We start from the raw sequence: 19,090 nt of genomic DNA, 5'->3' as shown, positions 1-19,090 counted from the left end.
CTGAGATTTTCGCGTCCAAACAAACAAACTCAACAGCTTTATAGTATCAGCATAGAGGCATAGATACTAAGGAAAGTATATAAGCAAATATGTAGTATAGAAAGGTATGTCTTTCGTTCCATTATTGAGTATGGTACAGATGAGTCTCACATCTGTTTCAGATCAATTTTATTTATAGGACATAGTTGATCAATCTTCTGTGCCCAGCCAGATGAATTTATACCGACTTCAAAAAAGGAGGAGGTTCTTAATTCGACTTTTTTGTATTCGACTCAATTCTTTTTTTTAGGCTTTGTTACCTCAGGACAAGATAAACCGATTTTGGTAATTTTCTTTTTTTTAATGCTGGTGCGGTGGTAAGGTCCCATTTAAGTTTGGTCTATACAATAATAATAATTATTTTAATTTCAAATTTTATGAACATTTATCTTCAGTTATTTATAACTGAGAGGCTAATACGGTGGAAACAAAATAAAATTGATGATAATAATGTGTTTGTAGGTATATAATATGGACATCTTTAACCCGGCGTCATTGTGGCTACTAAACAGAACTTGGTCGTTGTGGCCGGGTAAATTTTACCCATGTACATTATTGTGCTCTGAATCAAGCTTATGTCAATATCAGTTTTCTTTATTAGGGAAATAGGTAGTTAAATACATTATTAATAAAAATCAAACATTTATTTATCATAAAATGAGCATATTACTCATCAAATTAAATCTTTTTATTCTGCGATAATTTTTTTAGAACATAACTTAAAACGTTTATTCGAAAACATAACATAATAGATATTTAGAGACAAAACATAAAATTTTCTTTAAAACATAAACCTGAAATCATGAACTATATAAAACAAAGCTTATTTACTAATAATATACCGACTTTTTCGCTATCGAGATCAACGCAGCGTTTTCTGACCTTGTGCGGACGTTGGTCCGAGGTGGTGGAGACCATTTGGTGGAATTGTCTTTACCAATATAAAACTGCTGGTTACTTGTTGAAACAATTACTTCTTGCTCATCATCGCTGCATTCCTGTTCCGTATCACTGCCTTGACTTCGCTCTGAAATATGGTCGATTTCACCCTCGTCGTCTGAACTGCACTGTTCATTTTTACTGGCGTCAGCTTGTTCAAACAAGGCTAGGAGTCGACGTTGTTCGCTTTCGTAAGACAGGGTTCATAAAATTGTGCAAAACGATATGCAATTTATCAATAAACAATAAAAAACAACAAACACGCTGTCTTTATAAATGTTACGTGGCCATTGTGGCCGGGTATAACTTACCCGCGCGCTCTTTACACATGTCTACACTACGAGGTAGCCGAAGCAACACAAAATAGAGAAGAGAATATGCAAACAGAGGTCAACGACCGCAGCTACTGTAACGGACAAAAGACGTGCACATTTTGTTTTAAAATTATGACAGTTTTAAAATGCGTCGGGTATTAGATACCCGGCAACAATGACGCCGGGTTAATGTTAATAAATTTAATAATTTTTATTATTAAATAAGTTAAGCAATGAGTTTTTACAGTTATTGCGGTTAAAGCCGTGGATAATCAGTTATTTGCGGTTACAAATGCGGCAAAAGGTAATTCGATGATTTCAACATTTGCCTTTGTTACATTTGAACAATAGAATTAATAATAAACATTTTTTTCAATTTCCACTTGTTTCAAATCTGAAACAATACCTATACTTGACATAATTGCACAATCTAAAATTTTACAATCATTGTTGTTCTATAGGGGAATATTTCCCGGGTTTTCAGGGCTATTCAACCATACAACATTAATAAGATATATTTTTCAGGGCTTCCAAACTATTAACATTATTATCATTTGGAACAAAGGATCCCGAAATTCCTTTGTCAGTTTATTAAGCAGAAAGCCCAGTGATATAAATATTCCAGAAATATTTTGCGATCGTAAAATTCGAGGTCGTCTTATACACGTTTTTGGCATACAATATTTCGTCTATTCATATGAGAATAACCTATATTGTAATAAACTCGAACGGAATAATATTAAGTTTGTATCTTGTCTCATATTGCTATGAGGTATATTATATAATTTAGAATGTGATATTAATTTTGTTACTGTTCTTTTATTGTATGTTGTCTATACTTCTATGCTAATATTATAAAGAGGAAAGGTTTGTATGTATGTAAGTATGTATGTATGGTTTTCACGCATAAACTACTCGGCCGATTTTGATGAAATTTGGCACAGGTAATCTTTAGACCCTGAGAAAGAACATAGGCTACCTTTTATTGCCAAATATGTACCACGGGCGAAGCCGGGGCGGACCGCTAGTATTATATAATTTAGAATGTGATATTAATTATGTTACTGTTCTTTTATTGTATGTTGTATCATATAAGTCTGTGTTAATATGGTACGTGGGTAATTTAGATCCTATTTTGGTCTCATAATTTGTGTTATTTGGACATTTTTTTTTTATTTGATAAATGAACTCTAATCCTACTAATATTATAAATGCGAAAGCTTAGTGCGAAAGTTTGTGAGGATGGATGTGTGTACGTGTATGTTTGTAACTCTTTTGCGCAAATACTACTGAACCAATTACAATGAAATTTAGCACACACAGAGGATAACATGAATTAACACATAGGATAGGTTTTATCCCGGAAATCCCACGGGAACGGGAACTATACGGGTTTTTTTTTTTGAAAACGCTGGCGAAGCCGCCAGCGTTCTGCTATACATAAAACAGTGCCAGGACAAGTGACACGACAAGCTATTCTTTCAAAATGCCGGTTGATATCACTTTTAAAAATGCATACAAAGATCATGACAACAAACAATATTCAAGTTTTTTATTAAAGTTAATTTACTAGGCCAATATTGCTACATAGAGTTCTGCATGATATTATATAAGTTGTCAACGACTACTTAAGTTGTGCTTGCGAACTAAGTACTTAACCTAGCGGTTAACTCTGTTATAAATACTTAGTTTATACTTTAGTTGTATTAATTTTCATTTAAATATTTTTCCTATTTGAAAATAACTTTCAATTTTTTATTATAAAGTAGCTTTCAGCCCGAGGCTTCGCCAGCTATGTCTAGAACTTAATAGATTATAGACTAAAACCTTCCTCTTGGATATTTCAAAAAATTCAAAATTTGGATATTTAAAAAAACATTAAAATATGTTGCGTAGGTAATTTTAGAGACCTAAGCATAAAGACGAACAGACGTCGAAAATAGACTTGGTTTTGTAGATACGTATTGATGCTGTATAATTTTAAATTTAAAATAGCTTCGAATTTCCGTCTATACCAGATGCCTAAATCTAAGCTATATATCGTCATTATTTTTTAATTATAATTTTTCCATCCATCATTATAATTAAGAATTAAATAAGCTTCAAGGAAATATCCATCGAGGGAGTGGTAATAAATTGCATCTTAATTTGACTTTATAGCCCAATCCATACTAATATTATAAATGCGAAAGTAACTCTGTCTGTCTGTCTGTTACTCAATCACGCCTAAACTACTGAACCAATTTTCATGAAATTTGGTATGGAGATATTTTGATACCCGAGAAAGGACATAGGCTACTTTTTATCCCGGGAAAATGACGCAATCCCGGAAATCCCTCGGGAACGGGAACTATGATGGTTTTTCTTTGACTGCGCGGGCGAAGCCGCGGGCGGAAAGCTAGTTTTTAATATTTAACACTTTAATTATTAATGAACATACACGAAAGAATTAAAATATATACAAAGTTTTTCTAATAATATGTAATTACTCTTTGAATATGATTTTAAAACATAAATGACAAAGTTACAATTGAACAATATGTTTTGTAATACAGCCGTACAAATAAACGAGTTATAACATTTTATGAAAAGAATAAACTAAGAATAAGGAAAAATCATACAAATAAACACGTAATAAATGAAACCTAGTATAACTTCGTAATAAGTATTCATACTAATGCTATTTCGTTCTTATTCCGGCTACCACCCTAGTATAAGTCTGACATAACTGAGTTATAACGTATCTTTTAGCACATTGTGCTGTGTTTTACAAGTTTTAGAACCAATTTTCAATCTAAATTTGAGATAATAGCAATGAGAGTAATACGAGAAGTAGAAAAAGTTGAGCAAATTAATAATTTCATTGCGTACCTATTGAAATGGAAAATTTTGTATGAAATGTCAAAATATACGAAATTATGAAAAACCTTTTTGATATTTATAATGATTTATTTATTTACGACATGCGCCAAACCATACATACATAAAACACTTATTTATAAACTTATCACAATAATATAAACTTTCGTTGAAAATATAAATCTTCTAAGCCTGGAGTTGTATGTTTTGAGTACCAGTTATTTGGCAATTCTAGAGAATGAGATAGATCTCAAGGTGGGTTTATCTTCTGTTCTCCGGATATTGGATAGCGTTCTCTTTTATTTGCTTGCATACCTATTTAATGATATACTTAAATTATTTCAAATAAATATTTAAAAAATAAATAAACAGAACATCGTATAGTTATGATGAAACTTCACAACAAATTCGACGAAGTCAAACGAGCGTCAAAATGACAGCACCAAGGTTTAACCGTAGACAATTTCAATGTTTTTCATAATTTTATGAATGAATTGCTACGTTGCCGCTCCGCGCCTATTGCATAGCGTGAGCATAGTTACATCGACGTTATTCCAAATTTATTTGTAAGAAATTATGACATCCTTATTCTTTATTTATTCTTATCATATCTATGCATTGCATAAGGTTTGAATAAGCAAGTTTTTATTTGTACGGCTGTTATTGTTTAAGAAAACAATGTTGTCATAAACTGCTTTTTTCGGTTCATAGTTTTACAGGTACATAATATGATCTGTAAGTAAAAATTATATTTATAACTAGCTTTGCCCCGGGGGTTTCAACCACGTGGCTCTGGTCCTGTTGGACTTAGCACGATGATATATAATATTATATTATATATAGCCTATAGCCTTCCTCGATGAATGGGCTATCTAACACCGAAAGAATGTTTCAATAAGACAAGTAGTTCCTGAGATTAGTGCGTTCAAACAAACTCTTCAGCTTTATAATATTAAGTATAGATTTATATAAATGATATACAGTAAAAAGGGTTCGACGTCTATCATTGGCTTTATTAACATTTATCAATAAATAACTGGCACTTAAACTTATAAAGAATCTTTAATATGAAACACGTGTTAACATTACCTAGTTGCTATAGGTAATGTGAAACATGTTAACATTAACATTATCAATGATATCTAGGAAATTGGTCTGTTATTAGAACGATAAAAGCATACTTACAATATGCTATCAAGTTTCTACTATCGGAAAAGCCAGTGGCAAATATTTCATCCGATCTCATAATTCTGTATAGCATATTTGCGATAGTAATCGTAATTTATTGATCGTGGTCTAGTCTCTAGAGTTTTTATGTAGTTTATTTTTCTTTATTAATTGGTATTGGGAGGAAACTAGGGTATTAAAAGTGAAGTTGGATAGATTCAGATTTAGTTTTTAGGGACTTAAATGTAATAAAATATCTAAGGTAAGTATAAAGGCATAAATATAAATAATATGAAACTAGTAAAATAATGATAAGATACAGATAATGTTAACAGAAATTATCCATATTATTGGCATTGAAATTACGTACCAATGGGTTAAGGATAAAGACATAATAAATTATAAATATTGAATATGTTTAACGAGACATAAGAATCTGTTAAATGTATAATAATTTCCAAAAGTTATATAATCGAATAATACATTCATTCAAAACAATTAATGACTCAGGCCCCGGAATCACAGACACAATTGAAAATCTATTGTGTCGTGGACCGATCGGGCCGTTCGAGGCTCAATGGGTTAAGTGTAAAACAAAAAATAAATCATAAGACCTGGAATCGTTAGCGTGACTCAATGATCGAAAAACGCCCTAAATATACGTTAAACATGACCCAATTTGACAAATAATACACTATTGCTAGAAAACCCTTCAAGGTGGTTTAATTAATGCCTTATCTGAACATGGATCAAATGCCACATCCGATAAAGCACCTACGTTAACGACATTTTAAATAATTTGGGGTCTACAGAATTTTGGCCACGCAAGATCAAAGTCCTTACGTTAGGGGGAAATTACCAAGATATCTTACAATTTAGGGAAATTTGTAGGGAATGCTTATGTTAAAAATGCGAGGATTTTGGGGAACGACTTTGTTATTAACAAAGGTAAAGGTAAGGGTATTATTAAATTATTTTTATAAATTTATACGCCTATAACTATTTATGTGACACAAATATATAGATTTTATCTTATATTAACATTTAAGTATCAATAGTTATCATTAATTTTATAAACACGAGGATTTTCTTGTTAAATATAAATAATTAATTTTAAGTATATACAATCAATTTTTTCCGTATTACTCTACCTACTCTTAGAATTAACAACGCGTATATTTTGATACAAAGATAAAACTATTAAGAACATAAGTATTAAACTATTATTCTAATAAACATTTTAGATTTATCAATTAGTTCTTATAAATATTGTCTCCAAGAATCGAACCCGTATTAACAGACAGTTACAAATCTTACAGACTATAACTACACACATTAAAGCGCGTCACACACGGTGAAGATACTATAATATTTTATCTTAAGATACTGTTATATTTTATATTACAGTATCTTAACGCATCCGGTATCAGCGTTCGGACCATCATTTTTCTTTTTGTCATTGCCGTACTAAGACCTGTAGAACCGCCATCCTGTTACAAATGAGCAATGAAATTTCGCGTCATTTGTAACAGGATGGCGGTGGCAGTATCTTAAGATAAAATATTATAGTATCTTCACCGTGTGTGACGCGCTTTATGTAGATATTAATAATATATTACCTGTGCTTTAACTAAAACTTACCAATAAACTGGAACGTAGTACACGTAAAGCAAGATATCACAATATAGTACAGAAGAGTCATTTTGATCGTCTTCACCATCACTTGTTCACATTGTATTTCACTTAGCATTTAACTCATGACGTCATAGCTAACTATAAGTGACGTCATCAGTCTGCATGGTATCAGGTGATTTGAAGATTAACACCTGTATTACTTTTAAAACGTTGTAATGTAGTCATTCTTATGAGAGTTGGGTACCTGAAACAAAAATATTTATTATTAGAAACTTTAAGAAATTAATAGTACCTAATTTTAAAGCCCCGTCACACATGAAAGGTGATATAAGTTCAGCATATTATGTAAAATATGTCGATTTCTCGCCTTTTAGAATTAAAAGACATTTGGTGTCTTTTTGTTTTAATACAGCGCGGCGTCATATTATTATGACAAGACGGTCTTCATTTATACCAAAAGTAGGTAGCCTCTTTCAAGATCTTTTTGGAACTAATGACAGGTAAAAACCGGTAAAATTTCATGCCAAGAAATCAAATTATTGTATTTGTTTTGTACAATAATTTTTGTATGGCTCCTTAATTAAAAATTTCTAAATACCAGCTAGTTAACGACTATTCGATTTACTGCATTTTTAATAAATATAGCAATATTATATCCTTCTTCTTAAAGTTAATAGGGACAGCATTTATGAAGCTATTCAATTTATAAAAATTTAAGTTATATTATAATATGTCACTAGGTTTCATAAAAAAATCTTGGCGTCATTTTAAAAACCTAACAATGTTATGAGTATAGCTCTTGAAACGAGCCAAGACTGAGTTTCTACGTAATCTTGTACATAATAATGTTAAGAAAATTTGTAAGAAGTTTTTCGCAGAAATGTCTAGAAAGTTCTTGCGGTTTTGTTTGGTATAAAAGTCTTAATTTTATATAAAAAAACCGTTTAAACTACCTTTTTAATGGTGCAATGCAAACAATAAAGTAAACTTTTGATATGACGTCATGTACAAACAATTTATAAATACTTATTATTTATAAAATAATGTATCATCACTACATAGTATAAAACAAAGTCGCTTTCTCTGTCCCTATGTCCCTTTGTATGCTTAAATCTTTAAAACTACGCAACGGATTTTGATGCGGTGTTTTTAATAGATAGAGTGATTGAAGAGGAAGGTTTTAGTATATAATTTATTAGGTTTTAGACAAAGAGGGCGAAGCCGCGGGCGGTAAGCTAGTTATTAATAATTAGCTAAGCAACTACAGCTTACGATATTGTAACTTCGATTAGCTTTTCGTTTCACTCAATCATGTTTTACGACTGATAATTAAAATACCGATAAAAATCAAACCTTAACGCTCAACTTTACTATTACTATATATTAATACTTACTACCTACTATATACTATACTTTAAATTAATCTGAAAAAATAATTCTTAATCAAATTCCAAGGGCGGATCCAGCCTTAGTGCCAGGGGGGGGTCACATAGAAGTGGGCAATTTTCAAAAGCTATATTTTGGTAATTTAATTGATACGTAGATTTAAAAAAAATTTGTCAAGTGCGAGTCGGATTCGCGAACCAAGAGTTCCGTACAAACATTTTTATATGTTTTAATATTAAATTTATGCTCTTTGCAATTTTTCCTTAATCTGTGCTATAAGACGTAAGTTTCTATTAAATAAAGATTAAATATCAAGATTCTGTGTTCACGGGAAGTACCCTCTAGGTTTTGATTCCTGGCAACACTTGCGAATGTTGATAAGCATGAAATGTTTTAGCAATTTTTCCTCCATCTGTGCTGACATTGCTTTTAACCAAATTTCAGAACTCTGTGTTCACGGGAAGTAGTACAATACCTATAGATTTTGATTCCCTTGCGATAATGTCGAAATTTGCGATAATTTACAGCATAAACGTCTGTATTACAGCATATTCGGTATGAATTTCAGATTGATACCTCCACGCGTTCCTGAGAAAAAGGGTCTTGACAGGCAGACAAACTTGAAAAATATATATTTTTTGCAATTATTCCTGTATCTGTACTATAAAATGTTGCTTTGTACCGAATTTCAAGATTCTGAGTTTACGGAAAGTACCCTGTAGGTTTTGAGTTTTGATTCCCTTGCGAATGTCGAAATTTGCGAAATTTTTCAGCATTTACGGCTGTATCTTCTGATTCGTTGACATAGAAGTTTGATTTTATTATAGCGTAAAGGTATTATAGAGTTTTTGGTATGAATATCAAGTTAATACATGTCAGTTAATACAGCGTCCATGAGCAACAGGGTTGTACCACAATATACAGATACATACAGTAAGGAAACTTCATACAAAATGTTCGAAATGGCTCCCCCCCATCAAGCGTGTTTACAAGGGTATTGAGGGGGATCGATAGTAGCGGGTGACACATCCACAGATTTTGAATATAGTATGGAAAAAAGTTTAAAGTGATGTCAATTCACATTAAATAAATATCGATTGTTTCAGTTTGTAGCCCTTTCAATAAATATATTTGTAAATACCATATCTGAGTTCTGACTACAAGTTAAAAAGAGACTATTTTTTAATTTCTATAGATATGGCAGTATGAGTTTTATATTATGTTGACATATTTTCTATCAAAATGATAGCTACAAATAGTACCTATTAGGAGTCCAGTCTGTTTAAAGATCGCATCTATTTTTTACGCAATCTAGAAGAGCACGAAAATATAAAAAAAGGAAACCTTAAAAAAATCTTGTTTAAATTTATGTGCATAATTACGTAAATATTAGGGAAGAAAAAGATAGATATTATAATTATTGTATTTTTATCGATACGTGGCGTCTCCACTTTGTCAAGCACTAAGCCTGTCAAACTATTTTCTTTTTCTTCCTAAAATAAAAAGGTAGAGGTTCTATGCTCGTATAATAATAATTTTAATTTATTTTTGCATATTTTGTGTTTTTTAATTTAATTTAATTTATCGTTTTAAAAATAATTTAGTAGGTATACCTACATACAAGTATTGTAAATTCTGGTTTAAAATAATTATTGATTATATGTATAATACAAATATCAAGCATTATAAATAATTTAGGTACATTAAATAGCCTTCAGCGTCCATAACAAAACTAGATTTCGAAATATAGCACTGATAAAAACGTATTTACTTTTACAAGCTGTATTAATTCGGATTGTTTCTTCTTGTAAATTCATATTTAGGCTACACCATTTTTGTATTTTAACGGGTTTTAATCTCCAAATTACCACAAAATCAACTGTGAAAAAAAGCAAACAGAAATATACAGGCCGAATTGATAACCTTCTCCTTTATTTTTCAAGTCGGTTAAATATCAAAAAGTAACAGCCCTATAGCTATACGTCATAATTTCATGGGGGGGGCTTAGTTTCCTAACTGTATGTACGTAGTATATATCTGTCAACTGTGGTTGTACCTAAGTTAAAAATTTTTAAAAATATTTTTTTATAATATAATCTAAGGAAAAATTCATGCTTTTCGCAATTAGTAAACAAAGTCGTTGTCTCTGTGCCTATGTCCCTATGTATGACTAAATCTTTAAAACTACGCTACGAATTTTGATGCAGTTTTTTTTAAAGATAGAGTGATTCAAGTATATAATTTATAAGGATTTAGAGAAAGCGGGCGAAGCCGCGGGTGGTAAGCTAGTCTGCGTTATAAGACGTTTGATTGTACTAAATTTCATGACTCTGTGTACTCGGGAACTACCCTGTAGGTTTTGATTTCTTAGGGAGTGTCAAATTTTGCGAAAAATTTCAGCATTTACAGCTGCATCTTTTGATTGCGTTGGCTAAAACGTTTGAATTTTTCACAGCATCAAGGGACCGTAGACCGTAGGATTTCGACATTAGCAAGGGAATCAATACCTGCAGGGAGCACCCTGTCCCGTAAACACAGTCTTGAAATTGAGTAAAAAGTATCGTGTTATAGCACAAATGTAGTAATAACTGCAAAAACCCTAATTATTTAATTAAATTAAATAAAAATATACATGTATTTAATTGATATTCACATCAGAACTCAGGTCTATAATAACTTAAATCTGTTATTTAATTCAAATTCTATGTCAACGCAATCTAAAGAAAAAGCAATTAGAGCCGCATATTCTGTAATTCGCAACTATACTTGCAAGGGAATCATCAATCAAAACCTACAAGGTACTTCCCGTGAACACAGTCTTGAAATTTGGTTAAAAGCAACGACTTAAGCACTTACAAGCACAGATAAAGAAAAAAATCCTTTAAACAAAATTGTAAAATACAACATAATGAAAAAATATGTTTGCTCGGAGTCCTCGGTGCGCGAGTCCGACGCGCATTTGGCCGATTTTTTGTTGTAATTTGACTGTATTTTCTATTGTTCATTTAAAAAAAATTTTGCTATTTTATGTCTTATCCACGAACTGGGATATTTCGATATTTGAGGTTTTGTGTGAAAAGTGTAACAGCAAAAGTTGTAGAAAAAAAAATAATTAGATACAACTTTACCATTACACTTTATTCCGCAGTTATAGATTTTTTTAAAAATCGAAAAACCTGTTTTTTGTCCTTTAATTACGACCACAGGTCGACCCTAATAAACTTTTTCTATAATTTTTGTTATATTCTCTTCCGTTACCGTTTGTAATTGATTTCATTGTTCTATATTAATTTTATGTGTCAAAATTCAATAAAAACATCATGTTGAACAGTTAGACCGGGAGATACTGACACAAAATTTCGAGTCATTTGTAACAGGATGGCGGTTCTACAGGGGTCTTAGTACGCAATGACAAAAAGAAAAACGATGGCGTGAACGCTGGTACCGGCGGCTTAGTCGCGTGGGCGTTAGTCGAACTCGTCGGAAAATAGCGAAAGTCAAACGATTTGTAACAGTATGGCACTTATTTTTCCTGTAAGTTTGAGGATCAACAAATATAAATACAAAATTTCAAAGATCTAAGTGTTGGAAATCCTCACTTATATAAATTAATAATAAATTAAGTTTTCAAGTATAACAGCACTTTTTCCCCCTACTAGAAGTATGGCAAATATAATAATGGTCACATTTTATCAAATACTCTCCAAAAATCCAAATGCAATACTGGTACAAAAAGTTTGGCGAAATAAAAATTTTTTGCAGATTTTCGGCGGTATGGCGACCATTTGGAATCGTCCGAAAAGTATGGCATGGCGATTTTCGTAAATGGCTGCACGACGATAGTTACCTGTGCAAAAGTTAGCCTGGTACAAATGGTTGAATGATTGTTTTATTTAAATCAACACATTCGCGTCGGTATGGCGGGCTGTAAGTCACACCGGAAAAGTATGGCATGACACTACCGCCTACTACTTTTTTATGGGCTATCGGTAAATTCTAAAATTTTTGTGTTACAAATCGTTTGACTTTCGCTATTTTTCCGACGAGTTCGACAAACGCCCACGCGACTAAGACACCGGTACCAGCGTTCACACCATCATTTTTCTTTTTGTCATTGCGTACTAAGACCCCTGTAGAACCGCCATCCTTGTTACAAATGACTCGAAATTTTGTGTCAGTATCTCCCGGTCTAAGTATTAATTTGTTAATTTAAAAAAGTTAATATTAAATTAGTGGTCCACTTAGGTCTTGGACCTAGCCCAGGGGGGGGTCATGACCCCGTGACCCCCCCCCTGGATCCGCGCTTGTCAAATTCATGACTAAAAACGTATACCCATATATAAACATTTTATAGTACAAGCCTGTATATAGTAAAATACTTAACCATAAACATTTTGCCCTAAAATTGTACTAAAAAATCCCGGCGTTCCCAGTCTTTAGATAAGGTTATCTCGCTCGTAACACTAGATCAAAACAGAGAATATCAACGTAATCCAGATTTTGGAGAGTCTCCAAAAACATTGTATTCTTGTACAAGAAAATTGTGAGAGGTATTCAAATTTTATTTCTTTACTGCGTAGGTTTGGACGCCTCAAGTTTGCATGTTGTATTTTTGAAGATGACTTTATTATATGTGTATGTTATAAACTTATATGGATATTTAAATTGATAGGGCACACTTTGAAAATTCAACGTCAATTAACAGCAGATAATAAAATGTAATTTAGACGTAAGAGTCGAGTAGATTTTTATTCATATAGGTAGTACCTATTTTGTAGGTATGGTGTTATTAAATTATAATAAGATGGGCATAATTACGAACTTTTTCTTTCCGTTACTCTGCACTATATAGGTGTCAGAATAAAAATGATAGATTCTACCTACATAACAAATGAAATTCCAAGCAAACAAAATTTCAACTTTTAAATAAAGAAAGAGATAAATCTAAGTACATAGTACATACAAGGAAAAAGCGTAATAGTTTTAAGTAAAAAAAAGGAATAGAATCTCGATCGCAACCTCTCAATCACCATTGAAACCTTTCCCATTAAATAGAACTGAAAAGCAATTCCCTTGTACAAACAATCGTGGCTATACGTTCATCAGACTTCGAATGTCGAAACATTAACTTCGTTTAGGCGCCATTATAATTCAATATTCCACAATGTTTTATAAAGGAAAATTTGAGTAATTCATATTTGATACATTGGTGATTCGTTTTTGTTCCGTTTCATTAATATGAAGTTACTGGATATCTTACCGCGGTTTCGCCCGCGTTTACAAAGTAAAACCCGCATAGTTCCCGACATGTGGGATTTCCTGAAAAGAAAAGTAGCCTATGTCTTATTCTGAGTCTTCAGCTACCTACATACCAAATTTCATTGTAATCGGTTCAGTAGTAATTGCGTGAAAGAGTAACAAACAAACTTTCGCATTTTTAATATTAGTAGGATTAAATTCGTGACTGTAATTTTAGAATATACAATTCATTTTTATTAAAGCTTGCTATTTTAGTTTGTTGAGTTCTCTGATATAGTGGTGGGCTATAGCGTTAAAATTGAACAGTCTGGGTATCGATTTTCAATTGTCACGGAAGGAATGAATATTATATTTGTACCTACGAATGTTTTCCCAAAGCTACTTATTGTAATCGTGCATTTCTGAAAGTTAGTGTTCAATAAACACTGTTATTATCTAACTTTACCATGTAGGTTCACTGACAGTTATAATAATAAGACATTTATCATAATTAATGTATGATAAGTAGTAAATTGCAGGATGCATTTTTATTATAAGTAGGAAAAATATCGACTTTAGAAGTATAGCTATTATTTAAAATCACTGTGGTTCAAATACATTTGGTATTATAAACACCTTTGCTCATACCATCACGTAAAAATTCAACATAATATTAATGCGACATATTTTCCAGAAGCGAACGAAGTTAGCGGTTTTCTTACAAAATCGCGATATAAACGTTAAAAATAAAGAATATTCAACTACGTCAGCCAACTTATAATGAGTTGGAGGTAACTCGACATCCGGGGTCCTTAAATACAAAACAATGTCCTTTGTAGAGGACGTTTTGGAAATTTCGAAGCACATTAGTGAAGTTAGTACACTTGATATGGCTGTATGAATTTCTTTATAGAAGACGGTAAAATATTATGTAACATGATGTGACTATGAAGTATGATGATTGAAACGTTATAGTTGTTAAACTATTGTTCCTCCTTTAGATAATTCAGTAATTCAGGATTGATATTCTTCTTCTTTCTTCTTTGTTGATTCACTCTTGGCAGAGTGGTCGTGGTCACGTTGAGTCGTCCACATCGGTGGTAGAGGCGGACACAGCTTTCCGCACGATCTCCCGCCATCTCTTCCTGTTACTAGACTGTCTGGCGCAGTTTGATACGCGAATTCCTACAGCAGATTTCACTTGGTCGGTCCAGCGCATTGGTGACCTGCCGCGCGATCTGATTCCTTCCACCTTTCCTTGTACTACTAGCCGCTCAATGGAGTTGTTATCTCGCCTAGACACGTGTCCAAAGTATTGCAGTATGCGCGACTGTACTACGGTCGATAAACGCTGTTTGATGCCGAGCTCTTGGAGTATGGACTCGTTGGTCTCGTTGATATTACCTACATATTAACAGAACATTGAGGTTTCAAATTAGGATTTTTTACATAATATGATATTAGTGTCTAATTTGTACATAATGTTTTTAAAATGTAATATAGTTATTATGGTTTGTTTATATATAATATGTTTTGCGAATTGGTATCTGAAATATACATTACTTACAATATAAACAGGATATTAATAATTAAAGATATTGCTTAAAATACGATTTCCATTAATTTACATTTAAATCTGAAATTAAAATTACTAGGGTATTTTTAATACTCGGATAAAATTATGGCGTCCTCGTAAAATATAAGCCGATTTCCACCAAAATCTTTACATTCGAATGATCATCATTAAAGAGAATTATTACCAGAGAGACATTACGTTGATTTGACAGAAGATAAAGTAAAGCCGTGTGTACATTATCGTCACAGATTGTGAATAACTCGAATGTTCTACGAAGCGTGATAGACATAAATGTATACCCGCGGCTTTAGATTAAAAATTGGATATCAGAATGAACGAATAAATTCTAAATCTACATGGAATTATGCCGAAGCCGAGCCTAAAGAATTATAAAATATAATTCTTACAATAACTCGGCTTTCTCGTGCCAAATAATGAATATTCAAATTATTTCAATAACGCGTCTGCATAACAAAAATTCAATTTATTTTGAAATATTTTACTTAAAGTTATATTAAACCTTTACTTTTAAAAATAAAGAAAACAACAAAATGTAATTTGTAAACACACACACAAAGGGAAAAAAAACAAAACTGTCTTTTTAAAATGATCTTGATGTTGGTAACTTTTATATACTTTACATAATTTAAAACAACCACAAAATTGACCAAAACTGCATTATTACGTAATCAGAACACTGCACATTGGGAAGCATTTATTGGACTTCAGCAGGATTTAATCAGCTTACACTATATTGAAATATAGATACAAAACACAGTTTGTGTGAAAGCCACAGATTATTAACTTAGCTCTGTCAACGTTCGTTCTACTTGAACTATTTCCGTATAGCATTCGGAAAATACTGCTCATAGACTACAGGCCCATGTTGAAAAAATTATGGGTCATTTGACCCACCACCTGACCTATCTAGAATGATATAAGAGCATAAAATAATAAGATTCAGCACTATGACGTCACTCGTAAGCTGTCCACCTGAGTGCAGATGAGAATTCGAAAGTTCAGGTAGAGATTTTCTCCCCTTGTCTCCATGATTTTTGTACGGCGTTGCGGGATAATGGCTTACAAGCAGTATAGAAATAGTATGACACAGATGCCGTACAAAAATGGTGGTCCACAAAGTCGGAATTTATTTTTATTTTTCGACAGTTGCCGGGGTAAATTTGGTCATTTGATTTTGTACGGCATCTGTGTCATACTATTTCTATACTACTTTTAATCAATTATTCCGCAACGCCGTACAAAAATCATGGAGACAAGGGGAGAAAATCTCTACCTGAACCTTCGAATTCTCATCTGCACTCAGGTGGACAGCTTACAAGTGACGTCATAGTGCTGAATCTTATTATTTTATGCTCTTATATCGTTCTAGATAGGTCACCTGGTGGGTCAAATGACCCATAATTTTTTCAACACGGGCCTGTAGTCTATCAGGGACTATTCGCATAATAAGTATCATTTTCAACACTGTATTGGAAATTGCTTTGTATAAGTGATGTACGTACTGTGATTGTATACCTAATGAATTATGTAATGTGTTTTATAATGAAATAGTAGCTTTCCGCCCGCGGCTTCGCCCGCGTTTTCAAAGTAAAACCCGCATAGTTATAGTCTGGTAGAAACCTATCCTATGTATTAATCCAAGTTACCTTCTATATGTGTGCTAAATTTAATTGTAATCGGTTCAGTAGTATTTACGTGAAAGAGTAACAAACGTACACACCTACACATACACATACATCCTCATCCTCTCAAATTTCGCATTTATAATGTTAGTAGGAAGGACGTATGAAAATAAATAATTGTGTGCTTCTGTTACCTGTATTTAAGGCCATAATGTGATTTAATCTTATCTCTTATATATAAAAATGAATCGCAAAATGTGTTGGTAAGCGCATAACTCGAGAACGGCTGAACCGATTTCGATAATTCTTTTTTTATTATATTCCTTGAAGTACGAGGATGATTATTATGTAGAGAAAACGTAAATATGTACCACGGGCGAAGCCGGGGCGGACCGCTAGTATATTATAAGAAGAAAGAATGCAGTTATACAAGATGGGTAGATTAATAATGAACTAAGATATTACTTAAAATATGCTATAATTTAAACTAAAAATAACATGAATATCCGAACAAAATAATATCACTATCATCATAACAGTTTAAAATATTTAAACAATTACAGTAACTACGTGAATAAGACATAAACACTTGTAGAGTCTGGCAAGTATATAAGACGTTAATATATTTCTTCATTAAAATTTAAGTTCTCATTTGGTCAGAACAGCGTACCTAGGGAGTACCATTGCCCCAGGATTTATTAACTCAAGATATTATATAACATAGTACAGATTCTAATCTGATTAGGTATCATTGTATCAAACTGTATTTGATGGTGTATTGGTAAATCTCCGCACTCACAGAGGGCCATTATAAAAAATAAAATGTATGCAATAATTTTACTTGCAATTCAGAATTATTCGATAAGACGCCGTTTATTAAATTTTAGGTTCAGGATTTCAAAATTTATAGGTTTAAGTTTATATGTGATATTATGATAACAAGGTACTTTTATAAGACTGATAAATAAAGAGAAGTATTGAAATTTTGTTTCTTTATTAATTTAATAAATTAGGACACTAGCCGCGTAAAATAAAAGGCCCATCAGGTACTTTTAAAGTTACTTTTGTTTTATTTTTTATTTTTTTCCCAGGTATTATAAAAGAACCGGGTAACCCGGTTCTACCCGGTTCTGAGCTCGACTTGGAACCGGGTTTCAGAAACTTGGAACCGGACTCGGTTCTGCATGCCCTATAGGTACAACACCTATACCTACCATTATACTATAACTTTTGTATTGTTAACCTAAAAACAAGATTAATTAATTTTTTATTTTGTTTGAAGAATTAATTAATTAATTCTTCAAACATATAACTAGACATTGATATTCCAAGAAACCACCAGGTACACTAAATAAGTACGAAAGTTGAAGTTTCAAGGGATTTCAGAATGCTAGCAATAAATTGTCAGCAAATATAAGTGTCGCTGGTATCGCCGCTTCTGGCGCTTGTCATGTAAATAAGGTTCTGTGGAGAAATGCGAATCATTTCCATTTTTAGTGCTAGATGCTATAATATGATATACTGCTGTTAGGGCTGTCGCGCTTGCATTAATGTGTTGTAAGGATGACAACCCTTAACACTAATTTAAACTGGTATATTATATAGTAATGATAAAAGGGGCTAGATTTTTGAATTGGACTTTAAATGGATAGACTTCAGAAATTAAAGACTTTTTAACGGATTTTAAACGTGATTTATTCATTATATTATTTTCCCGACGTTTCGAACAATTTACAGCGAGCGTGGTCAAGGGGAGACTGTAAAGTGTTCGAAACGTCTTAAAAAGTCTTTAATTTCTAAATGTATAATACTCGCGAAAAATCAAACACTAGAAAATACTATGCGTACAGAATTTCTTAAATAGAGTACCTACTTTCTTGATTATTCCATAATATTTACCTTATGAAATACTAGTTTGTAACTTATAATAGAAATATGGAATCAAAATTATTATGACTCGTAACAACACATTTTTCGCTTAATAACCGAATACCATTTAACATCATCCGTACTATATTATTATAACGGCCTTGAATTATATTGTATTATTAAAAATTCAAAGACAGTTTGCATTCTTTATCGGAAATGATCAATTTACAAAAATATGTATATTTTTTCTCTGAAACGAACTTACAAACTCGAAATATGTATGATACAAATTCTCCTTACAAAGTACCCTTGAACAAATTTCTTCTTTCTTAATAAATGACTCCGTACTTCATATTTTCTTCGAATTTTCTGGTAGACTTAACAGGAATATATTTCGAGGAAGTACGTTTATTCCTTCTGAAGGG

The 19,090-nt window shown here is 32.2% G+C and overlaps 1 protein-coding gene across 1 annotated transcript in view; it reads right to left on the bottom strand.

The window, feature by feature from the left end:
* The window catches only part of LOC149478406 (uncharacterized), a 132,833-nt gene that overhangs the window by 69,137 nt on the left and 44,606 nt on the right, over positions 1 to 19,090 (bottom strand). Inside the window, exon 2 of the mRNA XM_089709368.1 lies at positions 6,960 to 7,197. Coding sequence (XP_089565494.1) covers positions 6,960 to 7,068 — 109 coding nt within the window. The 5' untranslated portion in view covers positions 7,069 to 7,197. The remainder of the gene's footprint in view (positions 1 to 6,959; positions 7,198 to 19,090) is intronic.

Source organism: Colias philodice, chromosome 22, assembly GCF_061535455.1.
Source record: "Colias philodice isolate Cphi_HAF_F1 chromosome 22, ilColPhil1 Martin Lab GWU primary, whole genome shotgun sequence".
Classification (NCBI taxonomy): domain Eukaryota; kingdom Metazoa; phylum Arthropoda; class Insecta; order Lepidoptera; family Pieridae; genus Colias; species Colias philodice.
Note: the sequence above shows the minus strand (reverse complement) of the source record. Positions and strands in the feature narration are given on the sequence as shown.